Source organism: Canis lupus, chromosome 2 (assembly GCF_003254725.2).
Source record: "Canis lupus dingo isolate Sandy chromosome 2, ASM325472v2, whole genome shotgun sequence".
NCBI classification, from domain to species: domain Eukaryota; kingdom Metazoa; phylum Chordata; class Mammalia; order Carnivora; family Canidae; genus Canis; species Canis lupus.
The window spans coordinates 70,921,631-70,935,514 of NC_064244.1; the positions used below are offsets into that span (position 1 = coordinate 70,921,631).

Here is a 13,884-nt window from a genome sequence, read left to right on the forward strand (position 1 = left end):
TTCTTCATAACAGTTTTAACCTTTAAATAATCTTCAACATTTAATCTTCAGCAGTTAACTCCTATTTCAACTATACTTCGTCCAGTTCTCTCCTCAAATGCCAGGCATCATATATCTAAAAGATAAATACTTGCTATCATAACGACAATGCCATTATCCCATCTAAAATAATTCAACAATAATTCCTTAATATCATAAAATACTAAAAGGTATTATTTGTAGCTTTTCATGAATGTTAGGAGTTTTATTTTTCCTTTTATAGTTTGTTTAATTAGGATCAAAGTAAGGTCCATACATTGGGGTTGGTAGATATGTATTTTGTGTCTCTTAACAAATTCCCTTCTTTTTTTATTCCCTGATATTACTGTATTTGTGAAGAAACCAGACTCTCTCTCTCATACCATTTCCTAGTCTGAATTTTGCTGATTATTTCTATATTGGGTAGTTCAGCATGTCCTGCTACCTTCTCTAATTTATTTTAAATTGTTAAATAGATTTAGAGTCATGGTTTTCAACTAAAGGTGATTTTTGTGCCATGCTCTCTCCCCAGTTCACCTAAAACATTTGGCAATGTATGGAAATGTTTTCATTTGTTACCGTGGGTGGGGGAGTGCTACTGGTATCTAGTGGATAGAGGACAGAAATCTATAATGCACAGGACATCCACTTGACAAAAATTATTTGGTCCAAAATGTCAGTTGTGCCAAGTTGAGAAATTGGTGTAGAAACTTTATCAGATACAGGTTCTTTTTTGTAGAACAACTTCATAGCTGTGTTCTTCCATTGAGAGGCAGGTATATAAATTCCATTTATAACTCTCTTCTGTGATGTTAGGAGCTGTGAATGCTCAATGTTGATGCCTAGATCTATATTCTTAAACTGATTAGAGAAAGTTTGCTTTTTCAGCCTTTATCCTTGCAATATGATTCTTAAGGAGAGAAAACATGCTGACCCTCTTCCTACTCTGGTCCTTAAAGCCTGTGATTACTGGCAATATATCTCTTGCTTTTCCTTTCCAGGAGACCCTTCTACAAGTCCGTCTTTGTCCCAAACTACACCAAATAAAGAGGCTGATGAGCAATCCAGAAAAAACATGACTGGCAAGAACCGGGGCAAAAGGAAAGCTGATGCCAGCTCTTCCCAGGACAGTGAATTGGAAGTATGGGAAGAAACTTTTTTTTTCTCGTTTTTTAAGTTTATCGAACATACATATCTGAAACTCCTAGAGATACTGTAGTTCTGTGTTGAATGCCTCCTGATTCCTGGGCAAGAGGAATGAAATTGGCCAAGTGAAGAGAGAAACATAGAAACACATTTCTCTGTGCCCATAGCTCACCATATTACTTTCAGATGCTTTTCACCAAGGCTTTGAAAAAGTTTTTTTGAATTTAGGTAGCCAGATAACTTTTTAAGGGGAAGAACAAATGGTTCTCTATGTTCCGGAGGAGAACAGAAAGAACAGTTCCATCATATTCAGAAAGCAGAGGGTATCACAAGTACTGTCATAGTGTTCTCCATTTAAACATCTAAAAGTAAAATGAGAAGGTGAGAGTGCTTTAGGCTTTAGACTTTAGGCCAAGCTTCTTTGAAACCTGCAGCGAGATCTGGTAACTTATTAACAAGATTGGCACTCAATTATTTTGTGGTTAGGCACTAAAAGAATTTATTATGGGCATACATTTGGCTTTGTAATTAAAAAGATTAGAAAATTATACAAAACACTAATAATAGTGGCATTTTTTATTTGTTTTTGATTTTTCTATAGTATAAACATTTGATGGGGCAGGGGGATACTGTATTTAAATATGATGAGTTCATCGATAAACATAAAACATAAGTAAATTGTTAAAACATAAGTAAATTGGGACGCCTGGGTGGCTTAGAGGTTGAGCATCTGCCTTCAGCTCAGGACATGATCCCTGAGTTCTGGGATCAAGTCCCGCATCAAGCTCCTTGCATCAGGCTCTGTATGTAGAGCCTGCTTCTCCTCCCTCTGCCTATGTCTCTGCCTCTCTCTCTCTCTCTGTGTCTCTCATGAATAAATTTTTTTTTAAATCTAAAAAAAATAATAATAAGTAAATTGAGGCTGTGTTTGAGGACTCTCTTTCCCTTTCTTCCTGACAAAAAAAGGCAAGAAAGAAAATCTAAAGTCCTGATACATTTATTGAGAACTCACTTAGTTTTATTAAATTGTGGTAAAATATACATAACATAAAATTTACCATTGTAACTATTTTTTTAAGTGTGCAATTCAGTAACATTAAGTACATTTACAATGGTGGTTGTTACCACTACCTATTTCCACAACTTTTTAATAATCCCAAACAAAAACTCTGTGCCCACTAAGCAATAACTCCCCATTCTCTCCTTCTATCAGCCCCTGGTAACCTCTATTCTACTTTCAGTTTGTAGGAATTTACCTATTTTAACTGTCTTGTTTAAGTGGAATGATACATTACCTTTTTGTGTGAGGCTTCTTTCACTTTCATAATGGTTTCAGGGTTCATGTATGTTATAGCATGTGTAAGATCTTCATTTCTTTTTATGGCTGAATAATATTCCATTGATTGTATGCATATACCATGTTTTGTTTACCCATTCATTTGTTGATGGATACTATTGGTTTTCCCACCTTTGAGTTATTCTGAATAATGCTGCTATGAACATTGCTATGCAGATATTTCTTTGAGTATCTCTTTTCAGTTATTTTGGGTATAAACTAAGGAGTAGAATTGCTAGATTACTTGGTAATTCTGTGTTCAACTTTTTGAAGAACGAATAAAAACCAGCAACGCATGACAGTTCCAATTTCTCCACCTCCGCAACACTTATTATTTCCCTTTTTTTTTTTGTAATATCCATCCTAATGGATGTGAAATGGTAACTCATTGTGGTTTTGACTTACATTTCCTTAATGATTAATAATGTTTGACATCTATTCATGTGTTTATTGGCTATTTGTAGATTTCTTTGAAGAAATAGCTGTTCAAATCCTATGCACATTTTTTAATTGGGTTGTTTGGTATTTTGTTATTGAGTTTTAGGAACTCTTTGTGTATTCTAGATGCTAATCACTTATCAGATATATGATGTGCAAATATTTCTCCTGTGAGTTCTTTTTATCAGGAAGGTAAAAATTATTGTGTTTTCTAAGAGTTTTATTGTTGTAGCTCATAAACTTGGGTCTTGATTCATATTGAATTTTTTTTCATATTGAGTTAATTTTTGTATATGGTATAAAGTAAGGGCCTAATTTCATTCTTTTGTACATGGATATACAATTTTCCTAGCACCTTTTGTTAGAAATATTTTCCTTTCCCCATTGAATGGTATTAGTATTCTTGCCAAAATTGATCATATATGTAAGGGTTTATTTCTGAGCTATCTTGTCAATTTCATTGGTCTGTGTGTCTGTCCTTATACGAGTACCACATTGTATTGATTACTGTAGCTTTGTAATAAGTTTTGAAATCAGGAAGTATGAGTCTTCCAACTTCATTCTTTTTCATATTTTGGCCATTCAGGCCATGGGATATGAGATTCCATATGAACTTTAGGATGAGTTTTTCTGTTTATTTAAAAAGCATTGGTGGTGGAAGGGGAGGATGGCGGGGGATGGGGGTGAATGGGTGACGGGCACGGAGGGGGGCACTTGACGGGATGAGCACTGGGTGTTATTCTGTATGTTGGCAAATTGAACACCAATAAAAAATAAATTTATTATTAAAAAAAGCATTGGAATTTTGATAGGGATTGCATTGAATTTGTAAATCACTTTGGGTAGTGTCATTTTAGCATTGTTAAATCTTTCATCCATAAACATGATATGTCTTTCCACTTATTATGTCCATCTGACTTCCTTCGGCAATGTTTTATAGTTGTCAGTGTACAATTGTTTCACCTCCTCAGTTAAATTAATTCCTTTTTTTTTTTTTTTTAAAGAGAGAGAGATAGGGAATGGCAGGGAGGGGCAGAGGGGGAGGAAGAGAGAATCTTAAGCAGGCTCCATGCTCAGTACAGAGCCTAATGCAGGGCTTTATCTCATAACCCTGAGATCATGACCTGAGCCAAAATCAAGAGTTGGATGATTAACTGACTGAGCCATCCAGGCACCCCTTTGTTAAATTTATATTTAAGTATTTTATTATTTTTGATGCAGTTGTAAATGGAATTTTTTTTTAATTTCTTTGAGGGGGAATCCCTGGGTGGCTCAGCAGTTTGGTGCCTGCCTTTGGCCCAGGGTGCGATCCTGGAGCCCAGGGATCGAGTCCCACTCGGGCTTCTGGCATGGAGCCTACCTCTCCCTCTGCCTGTGTCTCTGCCTCTCTCTCTCTTTGTCTATCATAAATAAATAAAATCTTAAAAAAAAAAACTAAAATAAAAAATAAATAAATTTCTTTGACGATTAGTCATTCCAAGTATATAGAAGTACAGCTCATTGCTGAATTCATTTATTAGCTCTAACAATTTTTTGTGGATTCTTTAGGGTTTTCTACAAATAAGATTGTGTCATCTGTGAACAGAGATAGTTTTACTTTTTCCTTTTCAGTTTGGGTACCTTTTTTTCCCCGTTTCTTGCCAAATTATTCTGGCTAAAATTTCTCATACTTACATTGAATGCAGCTGGTGAAAACAGACATACTTGTCCTATTCCTGATCTTAGGAGTAAAGCTTTCCGTCTTATACCATTAAGTGTAAGATATTAGCTTTGAGTTTTTCATACACAGTCTTTATCATGTGAGGAAACTGACTTCTATTCCTAATTTATTGAATGTTTTTATCACGAAAGTGTGTTGAATTTTGTCAAATGCTTCTCCTGCATCAGTTGAGTTGACCATTGTTTTTTTTTCCCCTCTGTTTTTTTAAGGTAGCAGATTACATTGATTAATTTTGGTATGTTGATCTATCCTTGCATTCTAAACAAATTCCACAGGATCATGATGTATGATGCTTTTAATATGCTGCTTGAATTTTGTTTGCTCTTATTTTGTGGAGGATTTTTTTTTTCTATCGATGTTCGTAAGAGGTATTGGTCTGCAGTTTTCTTGACGTGTCTTTATCTGACTTCAGTATCAGGGTAATGCTGGATTCATAGAGTGATTTAGGTAGTATTCCTTTCTTTTCTCTCTTCCACTTTTTGGAAGAGTTAAAGAAGAATTGGTGTTAATTCTTTAAATTTTTGGTAGAATTTACCAGTTAATCTACCTGGTCCTGAGCTTTTCTTTCTTGGTATCTTTTTGATTACTGATTTCAACCTCTATTAAAGGTCTATTCAGATTTTCCATTTCTTCTTGAGGCAGTTTTGTGTATTTCTAGGAATTTGTCCATTTCTATCTAGGTTATTTTAGTATGCAACTATTCATAGTATTCTCATAATTCTTTTTATTTCTATAAAATTGTTTAAACATCATGTTATTGGATAATAACATCCCCACTTTCATTTCTGATTTTACTAATTTGAGTCTTTTTTTCCTAGTTAATCTAGCTAAAACTTGTCAATTTTGTAGATCTTTTCAAAGAACCAACTTTTGGTTTCATTGATTTTTCTCTTATTTTTCTACTCTCTGATTTTTTTCTTTTTAAGATTTTATTTATTTCTTTGACAGAGAACAGAGAGCAGCAGGCAGTGGGAGAGGGAGAATCAGAATCAGGCTCCCAGCTGAATGGGAACCCGATGTGCGGCTCGATCCCAGGACCCTGGGATCATGACCTGAGCCAAAAGGCAGTTGCTTAACCCACTGAGCTACTTAGGTGCCCCTACTCTCTGATATTCTAACCTTTAGTATTTCCTTCCTTCTGCTGGCTCTTTCTAGTTCTTAAATTGTACAGTTATATTATTGATTGAGATCTTATTTCTTTTTTAAGGCATGCATTTACAGCTACAAATTCCCTTTTGTACTACTTTCACTGCAGCCCATAGATTTTGGCATGTTGTGTTTTAGTTTTCATTCATCTCAACGTATTCCCTAATTTCACTTGGGGTTTTTTTTCTTTGATCCATTGGTAGTCTAAAATTGTGTTGTTTAATTTTCACATATTTATGAATTTTTTAGTTTTCTTTCTATTACTTATTTCTTGTTCCTTTCCATTGTATTTAGAAAAGATGCTCACTCATTTTTTTTTTTTTTTTTTATGTTTTCCTTCCTCAGCGGGTATTTCTGTGGGACTTGGATGAAACCATCATCATCTTTCACTCTCTTCTTACTGGATCCTATGCCCAGAAATACGGAAAGGTAATTGAAGTCTTTCTTCCTTTGTTGTAACCGTCCTCCTCCTAACAATATATGGACAGGTAACCAAAATCACTTTCTCTGCTACCTCCATTTTACCCTGTTGGCATTTTACTTTCTATGTGAAACTTTACCTGATGACTTGTACCAGGTAGGCTACGTGGTCAGGCAGTATTGATAAAACTGAACACTAGACCCGGGACCAGTACTAAACTGAAGTTGTTCAAGAGCACTATTTTATGAAGATTAAATATGGAAATGAAGCTCAAAACATGGTGGAACCTAAGGATTATATATTCATTCCAAAGACTGATCTGTTAACCTTAAGTCACTTTTAAAGCCCAAACTGAGTATTTTATTTAGCTGAGTATATGCTAGATACGTAAATTTAAAGTACATATAAAATACTTTTCTAAAATTATATACCTTCATAAACTAAATATACAAAGCAGAATTTAACTTACTTAGTCGTCAATACAAACATCAGGATTTTGGGGAGGTTTTTTGTTTCTATTTTTTAAGATTGATTTATTTGAGAGAGAGAGCAAGAAAGAGAGTGCACACGCGGCAAAGGGTAAAGAGAGAAGGGGAGAAAATCCCAAGCAGACTCCATACTGAGTGCAGATCTCACAACCTGAGCCAAAATCAAGAATTGGATGTTTAACCAATTGCACCACTCATACACCCCTAAGCATCAGTTTTAATAGAGGGATAAGCTGTATATTTCTACACTAAATTATCTCCAGGCTTCTAGTTTTCAGTTTCTGTGAATAAGTTTTATAAAAATATCTGCCTCCTTTGCTTTCTTACTATTCCCATTTGTTTCTTATTGTCATTAATGTTTCTGTTAGAAGTACTTTCCATGGGGTTTTAATATCTAGGCTGGTAAGCTGACATAAGCTAGTAACACTAACAAGCTGATTATAAAAGTATATAAAATAAGAGCATACATCCTCTTAAGTGAAGACCTGATGGTTCACTATAAAGCTAAATGCATTGCTCTTCATACAAATATTTTGACTCTCTTTCCTTTCTTTACTTATTTCCTGGCTGTTGAGATTGTCAGATAACTGACTTGCAGTATTACACCGTATATGCTCGTGCATGGCTGTGAGGTGGAAGGGAGATGGGTGTTATAATAGTAATATTTCAGCAATAACATTTCTCACAAAACAGGGAATTTCTACCCAAATTGGAGTTTTGGGGTTTTTTTGGGGGGTGGGTTTAGTTTTCTAAAAACTAAGTCCTAAAATTATTAACTTTGCACAATCCCTTTGCACAATCTTCTGTCAATGAAATTGCATAAGTAATAGTTAGAAGCACTTTTGCTAGTCTGTGTTGTTTTGGTCTTGACCCAGAATAACTTTGAAATATTTAAAGATTGGAACAGTGTTTTTAGTACCAATTAAACAAATTTTTCTTTTATTGTCTTCTAGGATCCAACAGTAGTGATTGGCTCAGGTTTAACAATGGAAGAGATGATTTTTGAAGTGGCTGATACACATCTATTTTTTAATGACTTAGAAGTAAGCATTTTAAATTGTTTCTGTGCTTCAGTGAAACGTTTTGTTTCTTTAATAACTATCTAGCCTTATGCTTATTTTATTTAGAGGAAATGTGGGAGAAGGGGTGGTTGTGAAGAGGCCAGCTGACCACTTAGGCTTATATAGTCTTATAAGAACAAGGCCTTGGCTAGGTCATCAGTCTTGGTATTGGCCCTCAATTTCATTGACTCAAAAATTTTATTTCTGTTAGATTATTTGGAAATGATCTAGCTCTAGAGGAAATGCCAGCCCTTTAGGCAAAACAGTGAAATATAAACCAACACTCCTATTCATCTATCTTAAATAACATGTAGTATGGTGGATTTGATTCTTTGTATTCAATTATATTTTGACTTCTTTTATTTTACTTTCTAAAAATACAATCTTTTGATGTATCAGATCTATAAACGGCTGCTCTAACTCATTGTAATTTATACATGCTTATTATCTATGTGTAGGTTAACTTTGATGTCCAGAATCATTTTATGTTAGATACAAGGAAAAGCAAGAACACAGAGCTTCTTGGTGAATTTTTTGGCTTTGACATTTGAGTTACCTTTGTGGTGACCCATGATGATATAGGAAAGAGCACGAGACTGGGAAGTCAGAAGATCAGAGTGTGAGTTCCAGGTTAGGAAAGTTATTTCCCCATTCTGGCTGGACCTCAGTCAAGCAGTTGTCCTACACAAGAAACTAGCAGTTGTTCCATCTGGAAAAGGGGGTGTGTTGCTGGGACACAGAGGTGGGAAGGGCATATCTCATGCCCTTTTAAGTTCATGCTGTGTACTACTTACATAACCTAGTTTTTAGTAACAGTGAAAATTTTAATTTAAAAAGATAAAATATAAAAAAAAAAAAAAAAAAAAAAAAATAAATAAAAAGATAAAATAGAAAAAAAAAAGATAAAATAGTTGGGCGCCTGGCTGGCTCAATTGGGAGAACATGTGACTCTTGATCTCAGGGTCGTGAGTCTGAGCCCCACATGGGGTGTAAAGATTAAATAAATCTAATTAATTAATTAAAAATAAGATAGCATTTTATAAACACAAAGTAATTCTGTTTCTGTTTAAATACAGTCTAGTTCTACTCAATGGACAATTCTCCAACAAATTGAATTACCAGGGCTCTAAACTTCAGTACTTTTGTCTGACCTCCACAGTGCTTTTATCTTCCTCAACTTCACATGTTGATACGTTAGGGCATCATAATTTTTATTCAGCAAACATTTATTGAAAACCTACTTTGTGCCAATAATTATTGCCAAATTGTATTTGTAATGATTTTCTAGACATAGTCCTCACTCAGGACTGAAAGTTCTGTGAAGAATTTGACCTGAATGTGTTCCTGCCCCCCAGGTCAGTGGTTCTTAACTTTAGGGGGCATAAGAATCACCTGGGGAGCTTATTAAAAATGAAGATTCTAGGACTTCACACCCAGAAATTCTGATTCAAGGAGGTCTGAGGTGGACCCAAGAATATGCATTTTTAAAAAACTTCCCCAGGGGATTCTGATGCAGGCAGACATCACAACATTGCTCTAGGTGGTGTCAGAGGAGTGATTCTCTCAGTTAGGCAGTGGGTGGCATTTTATATCAGTGGTAACACGGGCTTGGTGGAAAGAACCTTAGATTCAAATTGGAAGGCCCAGGCTCTTTCAAGTTTCTTTCTATCACTCGTATGACTTTGGGTCATTCATTTCATCTCACTTTTAGAACATGAGATTAACTTAGGTGACCACTTCTAATTCCTAAGTTTGAATTTACAGATTTCTGTTTCAGTCATTCTCCATTTTGATACCATACTCTGCCAATATCTGCTTCATCTACAAAAATTTATTGGGTACATGCTACATAAGAGCACATGCTACACAAGGACTAGACTAGAAGGGTACAAAGGAGGTATAAGATACAGGTTGTGCCATAGAAGGGCAACAGTGTAATAGGCCTTATAGTCTAGCTTAGGACATAGACATCCTTGACAGTGTAGGGGAGTTTATGTTTGTACCCATGAGCTATTGTGTTATACCCATGACTGCTAAGAGAAGAGCACACCTGAGGGTTGGGCTGGTTAAGGAAGATTTTATGAAGACTGTGGGACATGAATTAAACCTTAAAAGAAGTTGGACAGCAGGGGGGTGAGAGTGATCCTCCACACACAAGAAAGACTGTAAGGTATTTCATCATCTGCCATTTTTTGTGATCTTTTTACATTATGTCATGGTGGTGATAGCACTTATACTCCCTGCACTGAAATAGTGTGTGGTTTTGTCTTTTAACAGGAGTGTGACCAGGTGCACGTGGAAGATGTGGCTTCTGATGACAATGGCCAAGACTTGAGGTGATAGAAACAGTAATGTCTTAAATATCAGATTACTTGTTAAGCACGAGACACTGTCTAGATTCAGAGAAAAACAAAAATGAGTAAGACATGGCCCTAAAAGATGTCACCGTCTATTAGAGGAAACAGAGTTAACAATGGACTGCGATGTGTAGAGGTGACAGTAGAAAATGTGATGGAACACAGAAAAGAAAGTAATTCTGATGGCTGTGGAGAATGGCTAATTGCCAGCATTGGAGTGGCTTTCTCAGTGCAGTAGAATTTGATTTTGGCCTTAAAAAATGGGTAGCAATGACGGGATGAGGGAAGAGAATTTCAGAGTAAAGGATACATTAGTTTTTTTTTAGCCAGATTTTTAAATCAGGAAAAATGTGCTTCCAGACTGATTAGTTTTATATACAAATTAACATCAGGAATTTTGCCAAGGAAACTAATGGTGGAAGTCTGTTGGTGTCAGGAATAACCCTATAGTAGCCAGTCCTAAGTATTGTACCAGTGAACACTACACCAAGGGGATCTCTGGGACAAAATGCTTGCTCGTCCCCTCATTTCTCTCTTGGCTACTATCTTCTGGCCCAGTAGTCTTAGCAAATAATCTGAAAGTTTATGTAGCTTCTATTTAAAGACATTCAGAAAAAAAAAAAAAAAAAGACATTTTTTTCATGTTGTTCATGTTTGTCCCTTTCATAGGTTCTTCCCTATATCTACCCTAAAATTGTTTCACCCATGAATTCTCAAGCATAGAGCAGGACTGGACATAACACTTAGGAAGGACCTAATCCTATAGGGCTGAGAAAGATTAAAAGATTTAACATCAGGAGCAGCATCCAGTTCTCCATGTGGTGCTTGCACAGCCATGGAACACACCATTCTTTTTTTTTTTTTTTTTTTTTTTTGGAACACACCATTCTAATGAGATTTTACTAGACTTTTTAGGAAAGTGCCTGGTCTGAAGCAGTTTATGATCTACCCTGAAGCCTAGTGGGTTTTTTTTCCTCTTCTACATGTGGCTAACCACTAATTACCTAAATATCTGGACAGCTTCATTTTCTTAAGAATAGAACCTCGTACTTATTGAACTCATTTTTGACTTTTGATTGAACCAAGTTGTCTCTAATTCTGTCATTTTTTAAATCTTTACTTAGGAAGTATTAATCTCTCCCAGCCTGTTTAACTGTGTTACTTATCTATTGCTCTGTAACATTACCCCAAAACTTGGTAGCTTAAAGTAATAAACATTTATCATCTCATAGTTTCTGTAGGACAGGAACTTGAAAGTGACTTACCTAGGTGGTTTTGAATCAGAGTCTCTGAGATTAAAATCAAGATATTGGCTGGAGCTTAAATCATCTGCAGGCTTGATTAGAGCTGGAGGATCTGTTTGCCGCCTCTCTCACATGTGGCTAACAGGACACTTCAGTTCTTCGCTCTGATGTCTGTCCATGGAGCAGCTTGAGTGTGCTCATGTGACAGCTAACTTCTTTCAGAGCAGGTACTCCAAGAGAGAGCAAGAGATCTGACACCATCAAATACACCAAGAACCAGACAGTTCTTCTGTCTCTGAAGAACATTACCATTATACCTTGCAGTTATTAATATTTGGAGTCATTTCCTTCCATTACTTCTTTTTTTTTTTAAATTTTTTTAAATTTATTTATGATAGTCACACACACAGAGAGAGAAAGAGGCAGAGACACAGGCAGAGGGAGAAGCAGGCTTCATGCACCGGGAGCCCGACGTGGGATTCGATCCCGGGTCTCCAGGATCGCGCCCTGGGCCAAAGGCAGGCGCCAAACCGCTGCGCCACCCAGGGATCCCTCCTTCCATTACTTCTTGACATGTTTCTCTGCTTTACATAGTTGCCATCATTTGTGTGTATGTGTGTACATGAAAATGTTATATTCTGGGGTGGGGTTTTCTTCTGCTTTTTTTTTTTTTTTTTCATTATAAGATATTCTGTCATTAATGAAAAGATGCTCTATTCCCAAGACAACATCTAGTGGATGCTAATGTTTGGATGGGTCCTACCTCTCTTTCCCTCTTTCTCCCTCCTTTTTTTGATGGCAGTAATAGGGTTGAGGTAGACAACTAATGGAAGATAGATTTGACACACAGAAATTGAGGGAGAAAGTTCTCTTAGCCTTTAGACTTGATGTCAGTTGCCAGGAATAGGACAGAGAATCCCAGGTGGGATTCAGTCCAAAACCCTTTACAGTATACTTATTAATTTTCATCATCTTCTCTTTCTGCAGCAACTACAGTTTCTCAACAGATGGTTTCAGTGGATCAGGAGGTGGGGGGAGCCATGGTTCCTCTGTGGGTGTCCAGGGAGGTGTGGATTGGATGAGAAAACTGGCTTTCCGCTACCGAAAAGTGAGAGAAATCTATGATAAGCATAAAAGCAACGTGGGTGGTAAGTGTGGCATACAACCAGTCTGGTATTCTGTTTCCCTCTTTATTTCCTGTGTTCTTTTCCAGGGATTCCTAGCAACTGCTTAGGAATTGGGGCCACAATAACATTTTAACTTTGTATTTAAAAAAATTGAGATTTGATTGAAACCCTGTGAGGAGGAAGCTCTGCATTTCTCATGGACTTCTCTTAGCAAAGTTCTCTTGTTCTTTTTAGACAAATACCTTTTTAAAGAAATATGTTCCCAAGATTATGTTGGATGACATATGTTTTATTCTGGAGTCACAACTGTTGTCAGTACTAGTTAATAGGTTGCCGTATTTTTTGACTGATTAATGAAACTACCAGAACAAGTTTGTTAGAACTAGTGACTAGGTTTATGGTGGATGGAAAACTCAGTCCAGAATTCTAGATTGGCAGTAGCCATGTGTTAGACCTTGGAAATTCTGCCCAGAAATCCCTCAACTATCAGTGTCACTATGCCTAAAATTCTATTATTTGGAATTAATAACTTAGCCATAGATTAGATTTCTGATGTTTAGAACCTCTCATTTTCAATTTGAGAAAGCATGTTTATTATGAGGATACTGAGGACATTTTACCCATGGTCATACCCAATCCCCTAACTCTTGATCCAGGGCATTTTACATTCATGCAGGCCATATATATATATAAAGAATGTCTTTATTTTTATTTTATTTATCTATTTTTAAAATAAGCTCTCTGCCCAATATGGAGCGTGAACTCACAAGCCCAAGATCCAAGACTCATATGCTTACTAACAGGCAGCCAAGTGCCCCAATGCAGTTCCTTTTTTTAGTGACATACTTATGAGAAGAAAATTTTAAGCTATAAACTATCACCCTCAAAGATCTAATATGAAATGTTGCATGAAGTTTCAGGGATTCGATAGACTATCAAGAGGTATATTACCCCAGATCAAGAGAGTCCTCCTGCCATACCATGCTGCCTTATGTTGTGGTGCTGAAAATAAAAACAGGGCTTCAAAGATAATTTTGCTCACTTCTGTTAGAGCCCCCAGTACCAGATAAAAATCACAGGCATCTAAGCTTTAGGAATTTAATTAGTTTCTGTTTGTTTTTTAGATAGTATTTATTCATGAGAGATACACAGAGAGAGGCAGAGACACAGGCAGAGGGAAAAGCAGGTTCCTTGCAGGGAGCCCAATACAGAACTCGATCCCAGGATTCCAGATTCACAACCTGAGCCAAAGGCAGATGCTCAACCACTGAGTCACCTAGGTGTCCCTAATTAGCTTTTTTTAGACTCCCTTTTTAATAGCCTATTTTTTTCTCATGATTCAAAGCCAGTATTATATTTTGGCAACTCCATCTTTTTGCTTT

At 36.3% G+C, this 13,884-nt stretch overlaps 1 protein-coding gene across 4 annotated transcripts in view; it reads left to right on the forward strand.

Annotated features, from left to right (window-relative positions):
• Window positions 1-13,884, forward strand: part of EYA3 (EYA transcriptional coactivator and phosphatase 3) — a 101,713-nt gene that overhangs the window by 74,178 nt on the left and 13,651 nt on the right. For all 4 annotated transcript variants that reach the window (XM_025446903.3, XM_025446906.3, XM_025446904.3 and 1 more), the window contains 5 exons: window positions 1,020-1,159; window positions 6,150-6,233; window positions 7,667-7,756; window positions 10,052-10,110; window positions 12,363-12,523. In XM_025446903.3, the coding sequence (XP_025302688.1) occupies window positions 1,020-1,159; window positions 6,150-6,233; window positions 7,667-7,756; window positions 10,052-10,110; window positions 12,363-12,523 (534 nt within the window). The remainder of the gene's footprint in view (window positions 1-1,019; window positions 1,160-6,149; window positions 6,234-7,666; window positions 7,757-10,051; window positions 10,111-12,362; window positions 12,524-13,884) is intronic.